This window comes from Haplochromis burtoni, unplaced genomic scaffold (genome assembly GCF_018398535.1).
Source record: "Haplochromis burtoni strain Fernald_Lab_line unplaced genomic scaffold, NCSU_Asbu1 Contig_263, whole genome shotgun sequence".
NCBI classification, from domain to species: domain Eukaryota; kingdom Metazoa; phylum Chordata; class Actinopteri; order Cichliformes; family Cichlidae; genus Haplochromis; species Haplochromis burtoni.
In genome coordinates, this window is record NW_024582624.1 from 236,104 (window position 1) to 258,810 (window position 22,707).

Sequence of the window (22,707 nt, forward strand, 5' to 3'; positions counted from 1 at the left end):
AATAAATCCACAGGCGTTGTAGTCCTGCAGTTAAGGAGCTCTTCTCTGGTGTAAGAGTATCCAGAGGAGTGCCCAGACACAGAAGAAGTGCACAAAAACAAGACAAAAGTAACGCACTGAAGCACCAGGGCATCCATACGCGGCGCCATCTTGGTTAACTGGATTTAATATGTATAACCGGATTTATGACTTAAAATTAAAGCCGGATTGTATACTTGCAGTGCTAGGCTGCTCCCTAACCTCACTGGCACTTAGACGTCCTCTTCAGAAACCCTTAATGTTTGACATGATTGTAGCTAAAAGCTATTGTAGCTATTCTTAGAGCCTGGAAATCACCATCTCCTCCCTTGTTTAGGGTTTGGCTATGAGAGAGGATTGCATGTTTGTATATTGCCTTATTTTTTTCTTTTCTTTTATTGTTTTCCTGTTCTGGTTTTTTGGTTTTTGTCTTACTTTCTGCGCTTGGATGTCATTGTTTTTTATTTGATTTTATGTAATTTTAAGTTAAAATCTTGTAAATAAACATTTAAAAAAAAACCTTTAAGAGCAAGTATTTTAAAAAATATCTCCAAGCATACCGTCTATTTACCAGAATACGTGTGTTGGTTTTTGTGTTGTTTTAGGGGTTTTTTTTTTAACATTGCATTATTTCTTTGTTGCATGACTTCCAGGCTAGGCCCTTATCAGTCTACACGAGATGACCAGCAAACCACAAACCCAGTCAATGCCACACAGGGGCGCCATTAACTCACAGCTAGGCTCGGCATCATTCATCACAATTAGCACAACAAAACAAGCAAGTTCAGCTTCATTCGGCTAGTGTGCACTGCTCACTGGTGCAACAGAAATGCCAGACTGATGATTTAAGCATTTGTCAACCTTAAAGTTGCTTTCATAATATAAATTCGTAATGTTAAATCTTCTGCTTAATGAAATACGTGCAATAGACACAGAGCAGCCTCTCAGAAAACCAGTAATTGAATTGACTCACCTTTTTTCAAATCATCTTTTTTGGACTCAGGATAAACTATCCATCGTTTTAATATCCATTCATTTCATGTCTCTGGAGCACGAAGGCGATCCACACAGAGAGCACTCCTGACTGACGCTCTGTGGCTCCGGGGGAAACTTTGGGGCATGTCCAAACAAGCCCTGGCACCCCGTCCCTCCACATATTCACACCCCCTTTTTTTCCTCACATGTGAGGAGTATGGGTATCAGTCTACGGTGTAACTAAAACTACAATAAATCCTGTTTATGGTTATGTTCTGTCTACAATCACGAGTCAGATATGCGCAAAGGCCTAGTTGAGTGGCCTGCATGTACGCACAGTGCCACTGTTTGACGTGAAGATGATCATCTCCAAATTCAGCAAGTGTGTTGCTTAAATGTGTATTTAATCAAGAAAACATTACATTTCCAATTGTAAAGCTGCATTAAAACTGTGTTTAAAGAAATCTGGATTTCACCCCTGCTGCGCCTCAGGCTTGATTGTGTTCAAGCTGACTGGAATGACTCGCAACTCGTGATCCCCCATTCTTAGTAGCACCAGACTTTAAAATGTCCCCCCCTCCCAATAATCTCTCTTTGCAGCTTGCAGCCGTATGTAGTGTTAGATGCAGCGCTCACGACCAATTTTAGTCCTTAGTACATTTCTACAAGCTTGTAAAGACACACATGCGTCCTTGGATTAATCGCTAATTTCGTATTTATTTTTTTGTTTTATTTAATTTTAAAATGACCATGGGTAGTGCCGTAGCTGTGCAGAAAAAGAAGAGAAAAGATTTTATACCTTACTTTCTGGGATTTGTAATATTTTTGTATTGCACGGTCAGTCTCCTTTCAGTAACAGCAAAAACAGCACAGGAAAGTCACTCTGTCAGGGTGCGTCGGGCCGTGGGTAAGCATATCTGAAACAAGTGCGTGCGGGATTTTTGGGTTACTTTGTAACATTTTAGAGCTGCCACAATAATCTGGGGGAGTTTTGTTTTATAGTGACAATCTGTTCAGTGTGTCATGAGTTATGTCACGGTAATAATGTGTGCGTAATCATGTGGCATAGCAACTGTGGCAATGTTTGCTCTACTAATCGTCGTGTGTTATCGGCATGAAAGACCGTGTAACTGCCATGAAAAGAGATCTAACCGCTCTAGCAACTTGCTGGCTTCTTGGGGTGACAGTTTGTGTGTATGAGTTGTTAAGAGTCGTTATTAGAGTCGGTGCTTTCGTCTTTTATTTGATAATATTCTCGCGTGTATTTGTCAGGGGCTAGATTTAAGAAGTTGAAAATAGATATTATCACACAACCGTTACTGGAGGTGACTGATTCATCCTCATCCCAGTCTCCATAAAGATAATCTCCCTCAGGCTTTCTGTACTGACGTATTCGACCAAAATGGCCAGACTGAAACTTTTCTGTACAATTAGATTTTAGTTCACTTTACTAAAATGTTCTAAAATATTTTTTCTCCCTTATTTTTGCATTAGTTTACTATAACAGCCTTGATTTGAATGCGTGTGCGTGTTGTTTCTGCTGTTTTAGAGAATGAGACAGAATGCATCCCGCCACAGTCCTCCGAGTTTCCTGAAGGCTTCTTCACAGTGCAGGAGAGGAAGGACGGAGGGCTCGTCATTTATTTTATGCTTATTTTCTACATGCTTTTGGCTGTCTCTATAGTCTGCGACGATTACTTTCTGCCATCATTAGAAGTAATCAGTGAACGTAAGTTCTACATAACACACACGTTTCCAATAGAACATCTGCGTGTAAGGTGTAGGTATAGGCTTGGGTGGATGTTCTCATTGTATTTTTGCACTGTGTGATTATCAGAGTAATCGGGATTTATAACAACAGATTCTAACACAATTTCTTCATTTACAAGGTGGGAGCCAAATCTACACATACAGTGTGAGGAAATATTTAACTTACTGAACATTTTAAGTAATAAATAAAGCTGTTAGTCAGTTAATCCTTTGGTATAGTTAATGTAAACTAGTAGTTTGGTCTTTGCAAAGTCTACAAACATTGTGAAAGTTTTCAACTTTATGCACCTATCCCTCCAACACCTAAGTATATTTTATTCAAAAGAACCATATCCTTTTTTAATAGACGATCAAACCATGAAATCAATTGACTGACTAAACAAGCCCACAGTGGGCGGATATAAAATGTAATATCACAGACCAATCCTTAAAATAAATATATCAATCTGTTTTTAATGGGCCATTTGAGGAGGGATTGTGCTATTGTTGAACAAAACTGTGCATTATATTTTTGTGTGTGTGTGTTATTTTGGATCTCTCTCAGGTCTGGGATTGTCACAGGACGTAGCAGGAGCCACGTTTATGGCAGCTGGAAGTTCTGCACCTGAACTAGTCACAGCCTTCCTAGGTAATCACAAACTAAGTAAAAACCTAATCATGACATGATAATCCCAGTATGATCATCTGTGTCCTTGTGGTGTTCCCCAGTCTGACACAGTGACTTTACTACATGGGAACAAAAAGGAAAAGTGTCCTTGAACTAGGCTATTTTAACTTTCAGCTCTTTATTTCTTTTCCCTGTCATGCTTCCTCATTGCTCCTGGCTTCAAAGCTAAAATGTGCTCTTTACTGTCAGGTGTGTTTGTGACAAAAGGGGACATTGGGGTCAGCACCATTGTGGGATCGGCTGTCTACAACCTGCTAGGAATCTGTGGTGCCTGTGGACTTTTAGCCTCTATGGTACATTCTGACACGATAACACATAAGATACAGACAAACATTACACCTCTGCTAACTACTTGTGTGTAGCAGTTGCACTTTTGCTCAGCCAAAACAGAAGGATCGTTGTGTTTTATGAGCCTTAAACCTCTTATTTTTGTTCGCTTTATCAGGCTGGGCGTCTCACCTGTTGGCCACTATTCAGGGATTGCCTGGCATATGGGATCAGTGTTGCTGCTGTCATTGGGATTATTTCAGATAACAAAGTTTACTGGTGAGTGTATTTGTGTGTACTGACTCATCATTACATGAATCATCTTAAGACCTTTCACCACATACAAACAGGGGTTGAATTTGGGTTGTAAAAGACTTTGTCCTTTTATAAGAGACTCTATTTTATAACCCAAAGAGTGGTAACAAGATACAAAGTCATTTACAGCGTTTTATTGCCTCTTGTGATGTAGAGAAAAACAAATTAAAAGAGATCACAAAACAATTTGTACAGTGCAGGTATTTACAGGTTTGTTTTTTCTTTTTGTTTTTTATGGTACTGTCATAACTATATCCATGGCTAAAAAAAAAAGCAACAACAATTTGGAGAATTAAACATGGAAAATATGTTGAAATAATCCAGTGGTACAAAAGCCACTGAAAAGTATGTTTTCTGACCTTAATTGAGGGAAGTGAGACCTGCAGTTTTTTAGATGGTGATCTGGTTTCTTTTGTGACCTCCTGGGTGAGTCATCGAAGAACTCTTGAAGTATTTTTGGTAGGCTGGTCACTCTGGTGAAGGTTCACCACTGTTCCATGTTTTCTCCATCTGTGGATAATGGCTCTCACCATGGTTCATCACTGCTATTACGTACATTGACATAATAATTGAAAAGTGCATTTTGTATGTACTCAGGTTATCTTTGTCTAATATTAAAATCTGTTTATGTTCTGAAACATATAAGTCTGACAAATATGCAAAAAAACTAAAAACTCAGGAAGGGGACAAATGCTTTTTCACAACATTGTATGTTTTATTTACAATATTTTTCATTTACAGTATATCAATGAACTATTAATGCTCAAACTGTGTAATTTGTTGACAGGTATGATGCTGCCTGTCTCCTGCTGGTCTACGGCGTTTACATTGTGGTTCTGTGCTTTGACCTTCGCATCAGTGAGTTTGTCCTGAGGAAGCTGAGCCCTTGCTGCACGTGTCTGGGGTCAGGTTCGTATGAAAAGATTGAGACACAGCGTCTGCTGGGTTGGAATGACGACACCAGTTTGCGAGTCCACAGTCGCTCCAGAACAGACAGTGGGATCTTCCACGATGAGTCAGGATACTCTCACCTGTCCCTCAGCCTACACGGACTCAATGAGATTCCTGAAGGTAAGGCGCACTTCTTAGTGGCACAGTAAAACTGCTTTCCTTCAACACCACTTTGAGTCATTCGCCTTCGTGTTTGATCTAGGAGAGATGTATGATGTATATTCTCTCATACCAGCAGAGCATAAAAGTGTCTTTGCCGTCCCGGAGAGCGACATGAAACGGATTCTGTGGGTACTGTCCCTGCCCATCATCACTCTGCTTTTCCTCACCATCCCTGACTGCAGGAGAAGGTTCTGGAAGCAGTGGTTCGTGATCACTTTCCTCATGTCAGCAGTCTGGATCTCAGCTTTTACATATGTGCTGGTGTGGATGGTCACTGTAGTTGGTAAGATGGCTGTTTTAACTCTGAAGTCTGTAATAAAATTCTGTAGTTTTCATTAAACTTTTGCAGATTAGCTGCAGGTGTAAATGAGCTCATCACCCACTGAGCCACGGCAGATCACAAGTGTTGAAACTTGTGAGAAAAATGTTGGATTTGCAGAGTACAGTCACATGTTGGTCTGCTGGTTAATTCCTGGGATGCCATTGTCTAGGCAGGTTCAGAGGGGGTCTGTTGTAGCTCCAGTGGGCCATGTGCCTAGCCGGCCACAGCAATTAACAGGGGGCTCACCCCTAGGGAAACACAGTCACATGAGGACTGGGTGTATACAGGGCTTCAAGAACCCCTCCACCTTCCATCTAGAAAAGAATGAACTATAGAACTATATTCCAAGTTCAGGGTAAAAAGGCAATATTATCATGTGACAGTGGCAGGTCTACTTAATGTATAATGAGATTATTATCCAATAGTTCTCAGAAAGGCTCACATGCAGGGAAATACCAGGCATGTAGGCTCTGCACTGAATTGGACAGTACAGAGAACCCAGTCACAGTTCACAGGCAGGATTGTAAGGATTCATTTAAGGTGGTGATTAATATTGGTGAGTTATTTTCTGGATCACTTTGCCTGAAATTTATTTATTTTCCTATGATGAATGTGGATTCTGGATAATGGACAATGTCTAATAATGGACTTAATTTTCAAAAAGAGAAGGAGCAGATGTGCTGTTTATTTAACTTGATAATAGGATTTCACATTCTTATGGAAGATCCACAGTACTATGTATTTTTGAGCCACCCCTCATTTCTTGATATTTAGCTTAGGTTCTTGAGAAATAGTTCCTTCAGTTTTCTTCAGGTCGAAGGTTTTCCTTAGCTGCTTTTTCAGTCATTTTCAGCGCTTCTACCTGACCCTTTACAAGGGAATGTTTCTGTTGAGCAACTTAACCCCGACGTATGAGTCATTCAAACAAAAAAAGTACCCAACCTAAGGGAAGAACCAGTGTCGTGTCTACACATTACAGACGACTTCGCAGAGAACCAATGTTAATTTGTATCTTTAGGCACTTTGTTACTAGCAGCCTGTCGCAAAACATAATTTGTTCACATTTTTCACTGACTTGACTACAGAGGTGGTATCTCTTTAGTTGAGAATGTCAAGAAGCTATATTTAAGGCTGGAAAACAGGGAGAAAAGTCTCCACAGCCATCTATTAAACATAGAGGAGGCTCTGTCAGGGGTTTGGCGCTTCATTTCAGTCAGGTGTGTTAGACACAGAAATTGTACTAACTGTTTTTGCCTGATATACTGCATTTCCATTAATCTCTGCACCCATTTCCCTTGCAAGACATAAAACAATGAGTAGTAGTTCAATATTTTTGCACAACACTGTATCTTGAAGTTATTGGTAGGGTAATCCGACTTTGTGTTGGCATTGTGTTTATGCAGGTGAGACCCTTGCTATCCCCGATACTATTATGGGACTTACTTTGCTTGCTGCTGGAACCAGTATACCTGACACTGTGGCCAGTGTGATGGTGGCCAGAGAAGGTAACACTAATTTCCAGTTTCATTAACTTCATTTAAAATTCCTGAACAACTGCTTGCTGTACATTTAAACTTCCACAGCTTGTTCACTCAAAATACAGGAATGTTGAATTCTTTAAAATTTCAATGTAAACTTTTTTTCTCTCTCTCTTAAGGGAAAGCCGATATGGCCATGTCCAACATTGTGGGCTCTAATGTGTTTGACATGCTGTGCCTGGGTTTGCCTTGGTTCATCAAAACTGCCTTTGTGGACACCAACAACCCTGTAGAGGTCAACAGCACTGGACTGGTCTTTATTTCCTGCACACTTCTCCTTTCAATTGTCTTCCTTTTCGTAGCCGTGCACATCAACGGATGGAAGTTGGACTGGAAGCTGGGAATCGTTTCTCTCATCTGCTACATCCTCTTTGCCACTCTGTCCATCCTGTATGAGCTGGGAATTATTGGGAATAATCCCCTAAGGCTGTGCAGCGACTGAGATCTGACCTTCTCAGGACTAAAGCCATATTTTCTGAGTAAAAACAAAAATGTTAAGCTTTTAAAAAATGTACAAATATCAAGTTGCTACGGCACGCATACGTGATGGTCACCTCAGTGAATGATCTATTGGTAATATATTTTACCAAAGGTGGCAATGTTCCTAGGATCATTCTTTTGGGCGTGTACACCAAGATCCAGACAAGACCAGTATCATCACAAGGCCCATCTTCACATTGCAAGACATTCCTTGTCTTACATAAGGGTCATGAACAAAAAGCTACTGCTCCCACAGGTTTACTGCAGATTTCCAATAAGAAAAGAAATAAAAGGTTTAAACTGAACTCATCTGGCCTTGTCCTCCTTTTTAAGAGTGTGGTTGAGCTAAAACAAAGACTTATTTCTCTGATAAGCTTTTATGAGCAAGAAAGAATGGTAGAGCCATAAATAGTTAAAAAAAAAAAAAAGAAAGAAAGAAAGAAAAACTTTCCACTCATCTTCAGTTCCCTAAAACTGTCATGAATTTTTTTTCCACAACCAAGTTTGCAATGCTTGCGTGGACTTTAGACACTAATCTACCCTCAGAACAAACCCAACAAAGCTTAGTTCAAGCTAAGCACAAAAACCTTCCAAAAATAAGAATTTGTTCAAAACTGTAGCAAATCTAATTCAAATAAAAATAGTTTAAAATCCCGTTTTAATCTGTAGCTTTGATGAAATCTTTCTAACAGCTTGAGGACACACTGTTATGCATCTTTTTTACAGCACTGATGTCTAGTTAGGTGTCCGTATTGTATTCCCCTGACATACACATGCCATAATATAACTAAAAACAACAAACAAATCTAAACAAAACAGCTACTTTTGGCTGTATTCTTATTAACAGGTCGCCGCAGCAGGTAACTCAGTTTGTCAGGATTATGCCAAACCCACTCGCGATCTAACTAAAAATACTAAACTTTAAGCTTTAAATACTTGAATATCTTTTTGTTCCTATAAAATAAGCTCATACTGAGTTTCATCTGTGGACTATTGTGGTATTTTTTAGATTTGAAGTTGCCAATGTAGAACACTGTTCTTGGAGGGTGGGGGTAGAACTACAGCAAAAGTTTAGACAATGAAGAACAACTTCGAGACTTTGATCTCAGGAGAATTTACAACCACCAAGTTTAAAAATTACAAACTTTATTTGGTCAAATAAACTGTCTCACAAATTAAAAAGGGTTTATAAAACAAAATAGCTATGTAGTTTACATTAACAAACAAAAGGACGAAAGAAAGAAACAGTTTACACGTGAAGATATGAAGTAATTGTGTTTTTAAAACAAAACAAAAGATCATTGGCAAGGGGACTGAATGTGTACGTGTTAGCTTCACTTCTACAAAGGATCTAGGCGTTTCGATCAATACGGACGTCCACCTCTCGGCCATTTATCTTGGTTCCATTCATCATCCTGCAGGCCTTCTCGGCACTCTCTGGAGAGTCGAATCTCACCGTTCCGCATCCCTTCGACTTTCCATTCTCCATCTTGATTTCTGCAAACATTACCTGACCTGTAGCAGAAAAGGATGAGCAACGGCTGAATTTTGAAAGCAGAATCTTTAACAAAGTGCTGATTAAATCTTAGATATTGGCCTTTGTTTTCAGCAATCAATTGTGGTGAAATGCCAAAAGTGCTCCAGTGGTTCATGAATTAAACAGAGAATAATTAATTCAGTGGTCTATAATAAGCGAAACACTTACCACAGTGACTGAACTTGTCTTTCAGTTTTTGCCATGTCAAATCATAGGACAGCTATAAAACAAAAATATACTTCAGTCATTACATTAGTCAGCATTAACACATTTACAGCTGGACCTTTGTACATAGGGCTGTGCGATATGACCAAAATCTCATATCCCGATATTAAGACATCTATCGTCCGATAACGATATAAATCACAAAAATTTAACATTTTCTATGAATTCTGTGAATCTCGGGCAGCTCGACTTGCGTGAAGTGTTTCCAGCTGGGCGTCGCGTACCTGGAGTCGAGTGTTTTAACCGCATGAAACTATACATTTTTAGACATAAGTTGTAAGGGCCGCTGTTTTCTTTGTGAGTATTTCTTACACGGCGTGCTGCGTGTGAAAGCCTGTTCTAACGTTTGAGTCTAAGGTTTATTTTTTTTTAGCACCTGACGGCTCTTTTTTGCTTCTCATCCGTAAAACTGCATCTTTCACGTGATTCAGTTTATTTTGAAAAGTCACAACAGGATCTTGAGCTTTATTGTGAAAGGTTTATGTGGAACATAAACAAGCGGACACGCGATGGTTTTACCGTCGTTGTTGCTAACGACAACGCATAAAAACAAACGCTTGTCTGTCTGTAGTGTGGTTATAAATATAAGAGAAAGTGAGAACTTTAAGAAATTAATATAGCCACTACAGTGACCATCAAAATAATGAAAAAAATATTGCCGTAAACGTTTATTTTGCAACACCACGAAACAAACTATAGCTTAAAATGAAACGATAAGACATTTTTATATCGTCAGCCGATATATATCGTTATATCGAACAGCCCTATTTGTACAGGAATCAAACATGTCAAAGATGACATTGAACTGATCATAAATCCTCCAAGCAAAAATTAACGATTCATCGAAGCACACCACATATTATTAATAACTTTGTGTGCTTATGCAGCTATCCAATCAAAGGCCCAGCAACAATATATTTAATGACATCTAATGAACGTTTATCACGTTAAAGTTTAACTGATCATGTTAGCACAGCGAACTGATTAAAGAAGCAGTAAATTTAGATACACAAATGTCTTGAGAACACATCTAAACAAAAGAGGAATGATGGGGGGGGGGGGGGGTGTTACAAGAAATTCTAACACAAGTGATGTTTGCTAAACCTGGACCTTTGAATTCCCCTTTAACATTTTAAACTTTGAGTGGCAGCATACTATAGTGCTTGCACTATGACTACTATCACTATCACAACTGACTGTATAGGAAGATAAGGATGTCCACAAATAAATGTAACAGCTCTGAAAATCAGAATAAATGAACATGGTTTTATTTCTGCTTACATTTCGCACAAATATCTGGCAACCTGCTTTGGACCCTGAGCCTCTGTCCGACATGCCACCACCCATGTGGCCCGGCCCCCCGCCTCCATAGCCACCAAAGCCACGGTTCATGTCCATTCCTGACATTCCCAAACGGTCAAAGCTGGAGCCCATTCGGTCCATCGACATATTTCCCATTCCCCCACCTGAGCGCACACGCACACGCACACGCACACACACACACACACACACACACACAAACAATTTAACCTAATGCACAGTTAGGTTTTAACAGGGTCATGTTTGCAGTTTCCTGCACTGCTGCAGAACTACAAAGCCTCATGACAGATTTCTGTGAATTGGGACTTTAAAAACACTATACACCGCTTTATGAATAGATTTTTATTAACTTATTCTAATAAAATGTAACCGAAGTGTATCTAAACAGTGCAGAAGAGGATTGATTTTCCACTTCCAAACTTGCTATCACAGAAGCCAATGTCGCCATGACACTGTTTATACAGTGGGTGCAGACTCTGTACCAGTTTAAATAATTAGTCACCACACTGCACGAAGAATCAATGGGAAAACTTCATTCTTTTGTGAAAAGAAAACATTTTAACTACTGACAAACCACTATACCCCTTTTTAGTCTCTAACAAACAAGTAATTGTCGATCTCTGGGAAAATAAATACCATAGCATTTGCTATAGTACAGGCAGCAGTGTTCTGAATACTTTCAGTCTAATAATTTAAACAAGCCCGGGATGAAATGGAAAAATACCATAAGGCTGGTCAACCAACACTTGACAACTCCATCATAGATTCCATCTTACACTGTAAATGTAAAGATTTTCAGGTTTGTGTGGGTTTTTTGACATACATGAAACAGAGAAAGTGCATATTTTCTCTGTGGATTGCTGTGGCCAGCCAGGCCCTCAGCTGTTTTTTTCTTGGTCTTCAAAATGCATCTCTTTTCTCCAAGTACCGTGTTTTCCGCACTATAAGGCGCACCTAAAATCCTTTAATTTTCTCAAAAATCGGCAGTGCGCCTTATACTCTGGTGCGCCTTATCTATGAATTCTGGCTGTGTTTACTGACCTCGAACCAATTTTATGTAGTACACGGCGCTCAAAAATCAGTCAAAAAATGTTTTAGTAGGACTTTGCTAAGCTACGAAGCCGCACTGCTTGATTGATTGTCTGAGCGTTATGGCTACCGTAATGAGGAGCCTCACGGCTCATAGTAATCTGGGTCCAAAACTCCGTCCGCGTCAGGTCCCAAACGAACACTGTGTAAATACTTTCATCTTTAATAAAATGATCAGTGTTGCTGCTTTACCAGGTGTAACAATTAAATTTAACATCCAGGCATCCATGAAAACAGAATTTATTAAATTTAACGGAGTTAGAAGTTAGCAGATAGCTAGCTCGCTAGTTTCGCTAGTTACCTAAACATGATATAGCATGTTCTGACTGAGAGATTTCTGGGCAAAAATAAAACGTACAGCTCTGCTATCACTTCCAACATGAATGTAGAGAGAAAACTACACAATAGTGACGTTTGTAGGATTACTTAGGTTGGGCTAGATGGTATATAATGCTGTGCTAGTGATCGCTAGCGACACTGCTATGTTAGCTTACCAAAGCATAACACAGTGAACCTGGAGAATGAACGCTAACCTTTTTCCACTTGATAAAAGTTCCCGATGTTTTTTTTTTGACAAATACAATCGCATGGAAAATTGCTGTAAACAGACCAAACTTCAGTAGGGAAGGGGAACAACTGAGATGCTCCAGCCACAATATGAGGTTAGTCATTAATGTAAGATAAGATAACCTTTATTAGTCCCACACGAGGGAAATTTGTTACAGCATAAAGCGGACAGTGCAAAGTTACATAGCAAAAATGAGAAAAACACTAGAATAACATGTACTGTTGTTCCGGTGTTTATAGAGCAGCTACCAGAGAATTCAACATTAATGAATTAATGGTACGGAAGTGGAGGAAGCAAGAGGAATGCGTTGAGTAAAGTTTGACTTATCTGACTGTTTTGTTTCGTTTAATGCGGTCGCCTTATGTAAGAACACAGACCCGTTTGTCGACAGTGCGCCTTATGGTCCCATAAATACCATAATGTGGTACATTTCCACAAATATGAGTGACACACACAAAGAAAGAATTTAACTCTTCTATTTTTCTGTAACTCCTCACTGTTTTAGAGTAATCTAATTCATACAAAAAAAACTGTTATATCTTATTCTTTATTTATGTTACCAAAAATAAAATGCGTGTGGTGACCGAGTCTGTTGTGACTCTTAATAAGTAAGACGTATTAATAAACTACTTTCTTAATCTGTGTGACAACCATGACCACACGTTTCCACACCCACTGCTAAGTGTATGACAGTTCAGGAGATTAGGTTGCTGTAATCAGCCATAAAGATCTAAGCTTCTGTTCCTCTATTCAAATGTTATCCTTTAGGAAGCCTGATATGAGAGATGTTACTTATGTTATAGCAGGAAATCCTGTTAATTTTGTTTCATTTTTTTTAATTTTTTTCATTTTTATCAATTTACACTGTTTAAATTCAAGTAAAAGAGTTACATTTTACCAAAAGGGTCATACTTGGAAAAAACTAAATATATTAATTACTGGAAGGAAATGATGATTTGGGGCAGCCCAAACTTTAAGTAAGAGTACTGTTGTGGAGTCTCATGTACCTTTAATTACTGACGAACTGCTATAAAAATGATCATTTGAAACTCTGTGTATTAAGATTTTTTTTTCCTAACCTGTGCCTAATCCAGTTCCCATGTGCCCCATGCCACCACTGCCCATGCCTCCTCCAAAGCCTCCACCTAAAGAAGAGTGCAAGTTGATGCAAATTCGATTATACCACGATGCAGTAGAACTCACAGCCTCACTGAAGTGAGAGTATAACTTACCCATTCCTCCAAAAGAATCCCCAAATCCTCGATTCATTGGCATGTCACCGTGCCCAAAGTCCCGATCCATTCCACCCATTCCTGATCGGTACATATCTTAACGCCAAAAATACAACAAAAGAGAAACAAAACAATCAACAATAAAACGAAATGACACATTAGTTACCAATAACAAACAAGAAAACCTGATTTTTGGCCCACTGAGGGTAAAACAGACTTACCTCCCATTCTGCCAACTGGTGCCATGTCCCTCCCTCCAAAGCCACCCAGACTGCCCATGCTGTCCATGCCTCCAAAGCCTCCACTTGCACTACTCATTCCTATCAAAAGCAGAAGAGAAAAAGAAATCTCCTTTGTTAACACCCAGGTAACCATGGTCATTCAACAGGAAAGAAACTCGTAGGTAGCAAAAAGCTCACCTCCCCCAAGTCTGTTCATTCCACCATAACCTGATACATCCATACCTGGCAAAGACAAAGGAACATCGAATTACAAGAAACAGATGTAATTCCATAAAATTTACAACGTAAAAGCGCTTAAATATTATCTGGACAGAGCTCTGATCATTTCATTTCTTTGCACATTGAGGCTAATAGAAAAACAGACACTGGTATGTTGCATATATGTCAGTCTAACTTGAACACCGCTAATATTGCCTTGAGACCCTAATTTGATGATCAGCTAGTGGAAATGTAATTCTGTCGGATAAATATTGGCTTGTAAAGACAAACTGTTGCAACTCGGCATATATATGACACACTTTGCACCGAATATAATTTAAACCTAATATCTCAAAAGGTGACTAACCTCCAGGTCCCATAGCGCTCATGCCGCCTCCACCACTCAAGCGGTTGGCATTGATGGGTTGACCCCCTGGCCCCAATCCCATGCCAATACCACCTAGACCACCTACACAAAGAAGAAAAATTCCTTCTGTATTGTCTCCAACCACAAGAAATGCTCAAGACATACTTCATACATACTAAAGGCACACTGCCATTTTGGTGAACAAATTATTTATTCACTCACACACCATCTTGTTAAAATGCAGCTGTTCACTTCCTGTTCTGGTAAGACGCGTTTACTTGATTAATGATAATAAAACTATTTTTTTTAAATTACGTTTTTTGCTTATGATAAGGGAATAACAGCAAACTCACGTGGTAACTGAGGTGCTTTTTCTACTTGCCGAAAGTCTTCAGCGGGTAGAGATTTCTCATCCTGCAAGACCAAGCATTTTTCTTTGCCCACATATTCACATCGTCTGCATAGCTTAAAGCACATTGTAACTTAACAAACAAAAACAACACACACGTACCATTTTTACGTGCATCTGCCTGTCAAAGAGCATCTGCCCATTAAACATGGCTGGAATCAACATCAAGGAGAATGCTGTGGTAAATATTGTACAGAATAAGTTCTTTTTCTCTTTTTGTTTCTTTTTTAATTAATACTTAATTATAAAGGATACAAATGGCCTGCACAGCTTCCAGTGGCTGCTCAAAAGTCACTGTTCCCATCCCACGGCTCTTGCCATCTTTATCTTCCTTTACATCTGCTCGCTTCACCACACCGGCCATACTAAACACCTCTTTTAACTTCTTCCACCCCACCTTAAAATCCAGCTGTTGAACAACAGAAAGACACCATTGCGTTTAATAAACAGGAAAAAAAAAAAAGATTACTACACAGATTTGGAAACTGCTATACCTCCATATCAGTGACAGCCATACTGTGCACACTGTGTGGTAAAGATGGCACAGCAGCTTTTGTAGCCGTCTCTTATGGAGGGTGGTGACGGTGGTACAGTGGGGAGTTCATTTCCCATTTTCAGTACGAAGACAAAGTAAAGTGGATTATACTACTGCTTACGGTAAACAGTAAACATTAGTGGATGGATAGCACATGAAAGGAGTTAGAACAATACTACCGTATGTCAGTAGTTATCTAGTTATTTTCGCTTACTTAGGGGTCTACTAACTCTTTTGGTCGGGGTAGAACAGTGGTGCAGGGTTTAGCACTGTCACCTCACAACAAAAAAGGGGTTTGAATTCACCGGCCAGCTAAAGCCTTTCTGTGTCGAGTTTGCATGTTCTCCGAGTGCCTGTGTGGGTTCTCTCCAGGTTGACCGCCCTCCCCCAACAATAATTCTAAATTACATGTTTGTGTGTAAACAGTTAACGGTAACTGTAATGGTGAAAGTGGATTTACTTGCTAAACAGTTGTAGCTACAACATATACACATATCATAAAAAACTTTTTGTTTTGTTTTTTAAATTATACAATGTTTAGGCCCAGCTGAAGCTCCATTAAACTCTGGTGGGCTGCCAGGCTTAAAATAGACTGGCACAAATCCTGTAGAAACATATGATTGTGGACGTATTTCACAGCTGGTCAAATATTTAATTAGTAATACTAATCTCTGGTGCCAAGCTATTAAATTACTTTAAAGCCTTCACTATGTATACGAGTGTGCTTGGCAGATGTCTACAATTGCACAGTGGTAATTAATGTTTAATAACATTTCCTTACATTAGCTACAAACACAGTGTTGCCAAGTCGCCCAGCCTCCAGTGCATGGATGACTTCAGGTGGGATGTTAGGGTTGTTAGCAATGGAGGGCGGGAGGTTCATCACACCAGGCCCCATGTCCTGCCCACGGCCTCCCTGTTGACCCCCTCCCATGCGTTGCAACACACGGCGGGCATGCTCTCCATCAGGGTCCTTAAATAGAAAACATTAGCATTTAATCAATATTCTACATTATCACAAATGCTAAATTTGTGATGATAACATTTAAGAAAAAAAATAAAACTAGAAAATTTTACAGTGTCATTTTAATTTAGTGGTACATCGCTGGATATTTTCAGATCTGATGTTAACAAAAACATATGTAATGTAATAATGCTACATCATGGTTACCACCACAATCTTTTTATGACTGCTTCATATGCCCACAATCAACAGAAAATAGCAACATGAGATCAGCTTTTCTTAAAAAAAAAAAAAAAAAAAAAGAGAACAGCTAAATATAATCTGCAATCTATGATTCTCACCTCCTTGATGTTGAGTGGCCTTCCACTCAGGTCATGTTTATTCATAGTTAATACTGCCTTCTTCACAAACTCCTCATCTTTGAACTCCACCACACTGTTGAACGAGGCAAACGGAGACGCCACATGAGTCAATGCGAGCACAACATATAAAAACAAAAAGTTGTTTCTTTGAGAAAAATAGGGTTTCTTACCCACACCCCTACGAAGGTGGCATCACAGGAGTTCAGGAGTCACAGAAGGAGGGAACAAAATACAGTTAAAAACAAGATATTACAAACAAAAACATAATATAACATCTCAACTAGTTTTTAATATGTTTTTTATACATGTTGGCCATATTTTCCCTGCTGGCTTGAGCCGGCTGGTTTTTAACTTTACTGCAAACAAGAAAAAAATGCTGAAAAAAACAAAAACAAACATCCATCACATTTCTTAATAATTAAAAGATATTACAAGAAGAAAAATATCTAAACAGTAATATATAAAGGTTGCAGTTAAAAAACAAAACAAAAAAACAAACACATTTGTCAGTAATATTTAAACATTCTATTATTTTAGCTGAAAATATTTAGGTTTTGAACTGGACATTGATTACCACGATAGATGAAAAAAGCAACGACAAATGTATTTAGTACATTGTTTAGGATTAACAAGTTGTGACTTTAAGAGAAAAATTGTGTGGTTCATCTTTAAATCTATTGCATCATTTGTTGCCATTTAACATAAAGACATAACAAAAACAACTACGTGGTCTTTTGCAACTGCTTTGTTCCATTAAACAGAAAGCTTTGCCATATAACAGAATTGTAAAATAAAATTTTGAGACATGAGGGTCAATCAATAAGACCAATCACACAACCCCACATTTCCCTTTGGAAAATGGCCAAACAAACAAACTTTTAAACCAATTGAAATGACAACAACAAAAGCAAAAGTATACTCTTAGATGAGTTCATTGGCTACATTTCCAAAAGTCAACAGGACATCTCCCTTTCAAATGAAAAATCAATCATTAGCCATCTTTCAGGCTCTAAACACAACCTATAGTGTCTCCAGTTCATTTAACCCAAAGGATCAGAGCCTAAAAGAGCACTACATTATTGAGAGCCTGCTGAGGGCATTTAAAACCTCGTGCAGCAATTTGGCCACATCACTTACCCTTGACTTTCCTTCAGCATCCTTAAAGAGCTCCACGTATGTAACCTCACCAACTACATGAGACATACAAAGGGAAAATACCAAAAGAACAAAGGAATTTAAGTCACCAAGTCTTCAAATCACCGCTGGCCTTGGCAATACAGCTACAGATGGAGATGTCCCCATTGATCAACAGCCAGCCCAGACCAACAACCCACCAGACAACACCATGCCTTTCTGGGCAGTGACTGAGACACCCAAAGGCCAAGGCCAGAAAAATAAAAACAAAAACAGCAAAAAACAAAAACACAGCTATATTAAACCTGGGAATTTCAAAATTCAAATCAAAAGACTTCAACGTGATCAGTTTAGCAACAAATTCCATTCAAGGCAGTTGAGATGTTTAAGCTGTCCTTTGACCTTTCAAAATATCTTTTTTGGGAACTCTGTATTTCATAAAGTAAAACATTGGAATATTTTTCATTGATACTAGCGAGATTCACCTTAATGCAGATGCAACAAAAACATTCAACAATCAAAATATTCCTTGCTGGATTGAGGTTACATTTTGGAGCTGACAATCCATTAAAACAAGTAACAATGTAACTACGTAAATCCTACTTTTTCCTCACATATCAGCCCAAGCTAAATTGGTGCCCATCCAAAAATAAATACATAAATAAAAGAATTAAAACTCCAATAACCTTAAATCACAATATGGCGGTTCCTTAATATCTGCACTAAGCATATCCACAAAAGCTACACACAAATTAGCTGGCGTTAGAAGCAAACGTTCAAGCTTGTAACAAAACAGAACAAAAGGTCAAAATCTTCTTTTCAGCTGAAGAGAGAGGCAGAGGGAAAGACGCCATACCCATCACTGGGTAGATTACCTTTATCACGCATTAGATCTTTAATTGCCTGCCACTTCATATCATACGGGATATTGCTGATGAACACTCTGTTCCTATGAGCACCCTTCTTTTCTCCACCATGTTTGTCTTTGTAGGGATGGTAGCGGCCTCCTCTTCTCCCTCCAGAGGATTTCTCTTTACCATCATGCTTTTCTTTGGGGGGCTTGCCTTCTTCTTCCCTACAAAATACAGAGAAGTGCAGGTCAACATCTCTAAACATCTTCCACAGATCACTGGGGCATCAAATTAAAAATCTACCCTTAATAAATTTGTGAGTAATAATAGCAGACTCATCTTTTGTGATTTGCTTTAGAAATTTAATTTATACCTTTTTTAACCTTATACATACAAAAAACTCTACTCATATTAATAAATTCTATAATATGGATCTAAAGTAATAATAATAATAATAATAATAATATCATGGTCTAAAATAGCCATACCCACAAACAGCAATATGCATGCATACGTGCTAGACAAACTTTGGATTTCTTTGCGTGTAAATGACAACTACGTGAGTAGATGAATGCATAAACAAATTAAAAGAAAAGTATTCATGCAACTTCTGATTTCGCTAAAGACCAACATAATGAGGATTTTAACCAAGTGTGACATTTTATAAATCCTTATGAAAATACAGCACACATTTTAAATGAACTGATACTTTAATGCGTATAGAGCACTTTAAATGTATTAAGCCGGTATAATTTTTGTGCAACAGCGCGGAGCCATTAGCAGCTAACCGCAGGTTTGTTAGCATAGCATAGCGCAATGGCCATGAACAATTTCATTAAGATTAGAATGGGTGCTAACTAGTAAAAGCACAGCTTATTTTGTTTGTGGTTAAACCTAATTAATTTAATTAAAGTAAGGCTGGCTTGGTGATTACTAGCGCTGAATTTCAGAGTTTCGTTAGCTTTAGCTAAATATGAAAGCACAACACAATGGAGAGTAGCACCTAACCGAGAATGACCCATTGCACCAGCCTTGTAACATTGTGGCCACAGTTTATGGAGATGCATATATACCTTAAAGTCTTAGATTATATTTAAATTTAACACATATACTTCGACGTTATATTTCTTACAAGAGATTGGAGGATTCTTTGCTAACAATAGCTAATATTCAAGGACTCCATTTTAGCTAAGCTAGCTAACAGCGACGCAGAAGGACCGGATAATATTACAACTTTTTAACTCACATTTTCACACCGTTGGGTGTTTCTTCAGATGTCTCGTCGGGTTCCGACTTGACTGATTCAGAAATTTCCTCCTCCTGTGGTTCCTCTTTAGCCGTTTCAACATCTGCCATGTTGATGTTTATTTTCCCCACACACAACGCAGGATAACTCGATCGCTACGCAGTTCAAAATGTGCTGGGAAGATATGTGATTCCAACGCGAGATTTGGGAGCTGTTGCTAGGCATCGTCGGAGAATTGAATAGTATAGGTGTCAATGGACACGGGTGAAAAGAAAAAATTTAATCCTTTAAAAAGAATGTGGACGCGATTTCTCTCTAAATTGAGAAGTAAAGAAAGTAAAAGCTTCTAATGCAGCGATTCTTACCTTTTTCCTTATGTGCCCCACTTTATTTTAGCAGTAAAAATGATTCCAAATTGAGCAATACCATGAGCAAACTTTTGTTTGTCCACCAAAGCGATTTTATACATGCACACAACAGCGTGCGAACAAGCGTCTACTAAAATGAAAATCGTTGGATACTGTGAAAATGTCTTATACAATATAGTGCAAAAGATTTCTTATAAAGTATTATAGAGCAACAACTATTTTATATGCGTATATGTCCCCTTTCCAGATAAAAAGACAAAACAAAAAAGAAACATAAATTGGGGTGATGTTCGGGTACAGAATATACAGAAGTTCAGTGTTATAGAATCTGTTTAAACTTTCTTAAAATATGATCCAATAAAGCTCCAAGGACCATCAAGCACATCAGGTCCCAGAGAATTGCCTGCTCCACTAATTTGATCTCCATAACATCTTTATGGCAGCTTTCCATCCTCAAACTGTTTGGTTTGTGTAGCTTTAAGTTTATTAAAAATGATCTGTTTGCTGGTTAGAAAGGCCAGTGCTATAATACATTTGTTTTCCTGTTTCAGACATTGTAATTCATAAAGCAATACCAGTATTACCTATAAACTACAATATTCCAGGCAGCACACTCACGGTGTCAGACTAAAATGTCCCATCTTATTGATTATCATGCAGAGCCAAGTCTATTCATCATTCCTGAAACTATTGATTAATGCACTTTTACTCCACTGCAGGAATACTTTCAATTTCGTCACACAATCAGCTTTAACATTTGAAGAGAATCTGCTCAGCGAGCCCTGAGGAGATTCCACCAGTGGAGAAATACTTTGAAAGCTAATTTTTAACATCACAGTTTAAAGTTGCACAGTTGTATAGAACTCGTTGCCCAGCAGGTCTGTAGTCCTATAGAAACAGTAAGGTGCTGTTAATCGAATGCACTTGATTAACTGATCATCAGTAAGTGTGAGCACCTGCGTAAAAGCAAACATTTTCACTTTTTGCTTATGTGTAACTGTCAGATATGTGACAATCTTCCCAGGAGTGAATGACCCAGTAAATTCACCCCAAAGTCAGACGATGCAATACACAGTAATAGCATCTCAGAGTCTACATGTCTTTTGTCATGTCCAGACCAGACAGTGGAGATGTCTGAACATAATGTAGAGCACAATATTTGGTGAAAACCAAGCGCAGCAAATCACCACAGCACTGTGGTGGAGGGGTGGTGATCTGGCCTATTTTGCAGCAACAGAACCTGCACCTCACAGTCATTAAGTTTGAACTCCTCTATAAGCCAAACTATTTTAGAGTCAAATGTGAGGCTGTCTGTCTGACAGATGAAGCTGAAATTGAGCAATGATTCCAAGCAAAACAGTAAATCTACAAGAGCATGACCAAAAAAGAAAAGAATCACGGTGCTGCAATGGCCCAGTTAGAGCCCAGACCTCAACCTGATTAAAATGCTGTGGCAGGAACTTAACAGAGCTGTGCATAATTGAAATCCTTGCTAACCGCAATGAATTGAAGAGACACACAAGTTAGTTATTGCTGTTATAGGTGGTTCTACAAGCTACTCAATCATGGGTTGTACTTTTTTTTCCACACACTGCTTCTGCATTTTGGTTCAGCAGCTACAAATATATATATATATATATATATATATATATATACACCTCACTGCTTTGGTTTTGGCATACTAACCACTAACTCAAAAACTGACTTGTAAAAAAAAAACACTTTCACTTCATTCAGGAAGAGCTACACGTAGGAGTGACAGAGTACAAGTTGCAAACAACCGTACGTCTGGCTGACCTGTAACTGAGCATAGGTTAAAATTTAACATACAGTGAATTGCATGCATCACTCTGTAAATGAAAAATCAGATCAGTAAACTGATCCTTCATTTCCTTGATGGCATAACATCCATTTCATAAATGATTGGTGCACAATTCATACCATGCCTGCTGAACAATCACTAATCGATAAAGTATCACATTTACTTTTACTATTATTGGAGCAAGACCTATAAATTAAAGCTGGAGTGTGAGTACCGAATGAAAGTAACAATGACGACAAAGTATTTCATGTGTAGTGGTTTAAACTAACAAGCAAAAGATCTCTGGTTCAGTTTTGCCAAATCAAACATGTGAAGTGACCCCTTGTGAATAAGGAAGCAGCTAAAAGTCACATCTGCACATCCGAAAATGAAAGACCTATGATCTAAGAGACACAGTCTCTCCAGTGCGTCCTGGGTCTGCTGCAGGGCCTCTTCTCGGTAGCAGTGCCCTCTCAGATAGACCTAGAAGGCAGCCTAGTCAGATGACCGAACCACCTCAACACAACAAATATATTATTTATAATAATAATGGATTGCATTTATATAGCGCTTTTCGAGACCCTTAAAATGCTTTATAATTCCACTATTCAGTCACTCTCACAAACTGGTGGAGGCAGCTACAGCTGTAGCCACAGCTGCCCTGGGGCAGACTGACAGAAGCGAGGCTAGCATATCGTGCCATCGGCCCCTCTGGCCAACACCAGTACGCAGTCGGTAAAGTGTCTTGCCCAAGGACACAACAACCGAGACTGTCCGAGCCGGGGTTCGAACCG

The 22,707-nt window shown here is 38.8% G+C and overlaps 2 protein-coding genes across 4 annotated transcripts; one reads left to right on the forward strand and one right to left on the reverse strand.

Annotated features, from left to right (window-relative positions):
* The first annotated feature begins 1,593 nt into the window (after positions 1-1,593).
* On the forward strand, positions 1,594-8,470 carry slc24a5 (solute carrier family 24 member 5). 2 transcript variants are annotated; one of them, XM_005939127.2, is made up of 9 exons: positions 1,594-1,900; positions 2,543-2,722; positions 3,308-3,391; positions 3,620-3,723; positions 3,876-3,976; positions 4,800-5,083; positions 5,199-5,408; positions 6,851-6,952; positions 7,105-8,470. In XM_005939127.2, the coding sequence occupies exons 1-9, from the start codon at positions 1,738-1,740 to the stop codon at positions 7,425-7,427; spliced, it is 1,551 nt and encodes a 516-aa protein (XP_005939189.1). In that variant the 5' UTR covers positions 1,594-1,737; the 3' UTR covers positions 7,428-8,470. The 2 variants fall into 2 exon arrangements, with proteins under 2 accessions (XP_005939189.1, XP_005939190.1); XM_005939128.2 differs by having other exon boundaries at positions 5,202-5,408.
* A 124-nt stretch (positions 8,471-8,594) lies between these two features.
* Positions 8,595-19,949, reverse strand: myef2 (myelin expression factor 2). 2 transcript variants are annotated; one of them, XM_005939126.1, is made up of 17 exons: positions 19,745-19,949; positions 18,523-18,722; positions 17,651-17,703; positions 16,684-16,691; positions 16,493-16,586; positions 15,969-16,160; positions 14,908-15,061; positions 14,755-14,804; positions 14,597-14,657; positions 14,244-14,345; positions 13,856-13,900; positions 13,658-13,756; positions 13,437-13,532; positions 13,284-13,349; positions 10,509-10,693; positions 9,171-9,222; positions 8,595-8,980 (listed from the first exon to the last, which is right to left on the reverse strand). In XM_005939126.1, the coding sequence occupies exons 1-17, from the start codon at positions 19,852-19,854 to the stop codon at positions 8,817-8,819; spliced, it is 1,731 nt and encodes a 576-aa protein (XP_005939188.1). In that variant the 5' UTR covers positions 19,855-19,949; the 3' UTR covers positions 8,595-8,816. The 2 variants fall into 2 exon arrangements, with proteins under 2 accessions (XP_005939188.1, XP_014194512.1); XM_014339026.1 differs by lacking the exon at positions 13,284-13,349.
* Positions 19,950-22,707: the final 2,758 nt, after the last annotated feature.

Coding starts and splice junctions, on each gene's coding strand:
- slc24a5 (XM_005939127.2), top strand. CDS start 1,738: ATGACCATGGGTAGTGCCGTAGCTGTGCAGAAAAAGAAGAGAAAAGAT. Junction 3,724..3,875: donor GTGGACTTTTAGCCTCTATG/GTACATTCTGAC, acceptor TCGCTTTATCAG/GCTGGGCGTCTCACCTGTTG. Junction 5,084..5,198: donor ACTCAATGAGATTCCTGAAG/GTAAGGCGCACT, acceptor CTCTCATACCAG/CAGAGCATAAAAGTGTCTTT.
- myef2 (XM_005939126.1), bottom strand. CDS start 19,854: ATGGCAGATGTTGAAACGGCTAAAGAGGAACCACAGGAGGAGGAAATT. Junction 17,704..18,522: donor AGATCTAATGCGTGATAAAG/GTAATCTACCCA, acceptor TGTCTCATGTAG/TTGGTGAGGTTACATACGTG. Junction 14,346..14,596: donor AAAAGCACCTCAGTTACCAC/GTGAGTTTGCTG, acceptor TTCTTTGTGTAG/GTGGTCTAGGTGGTATTGGC.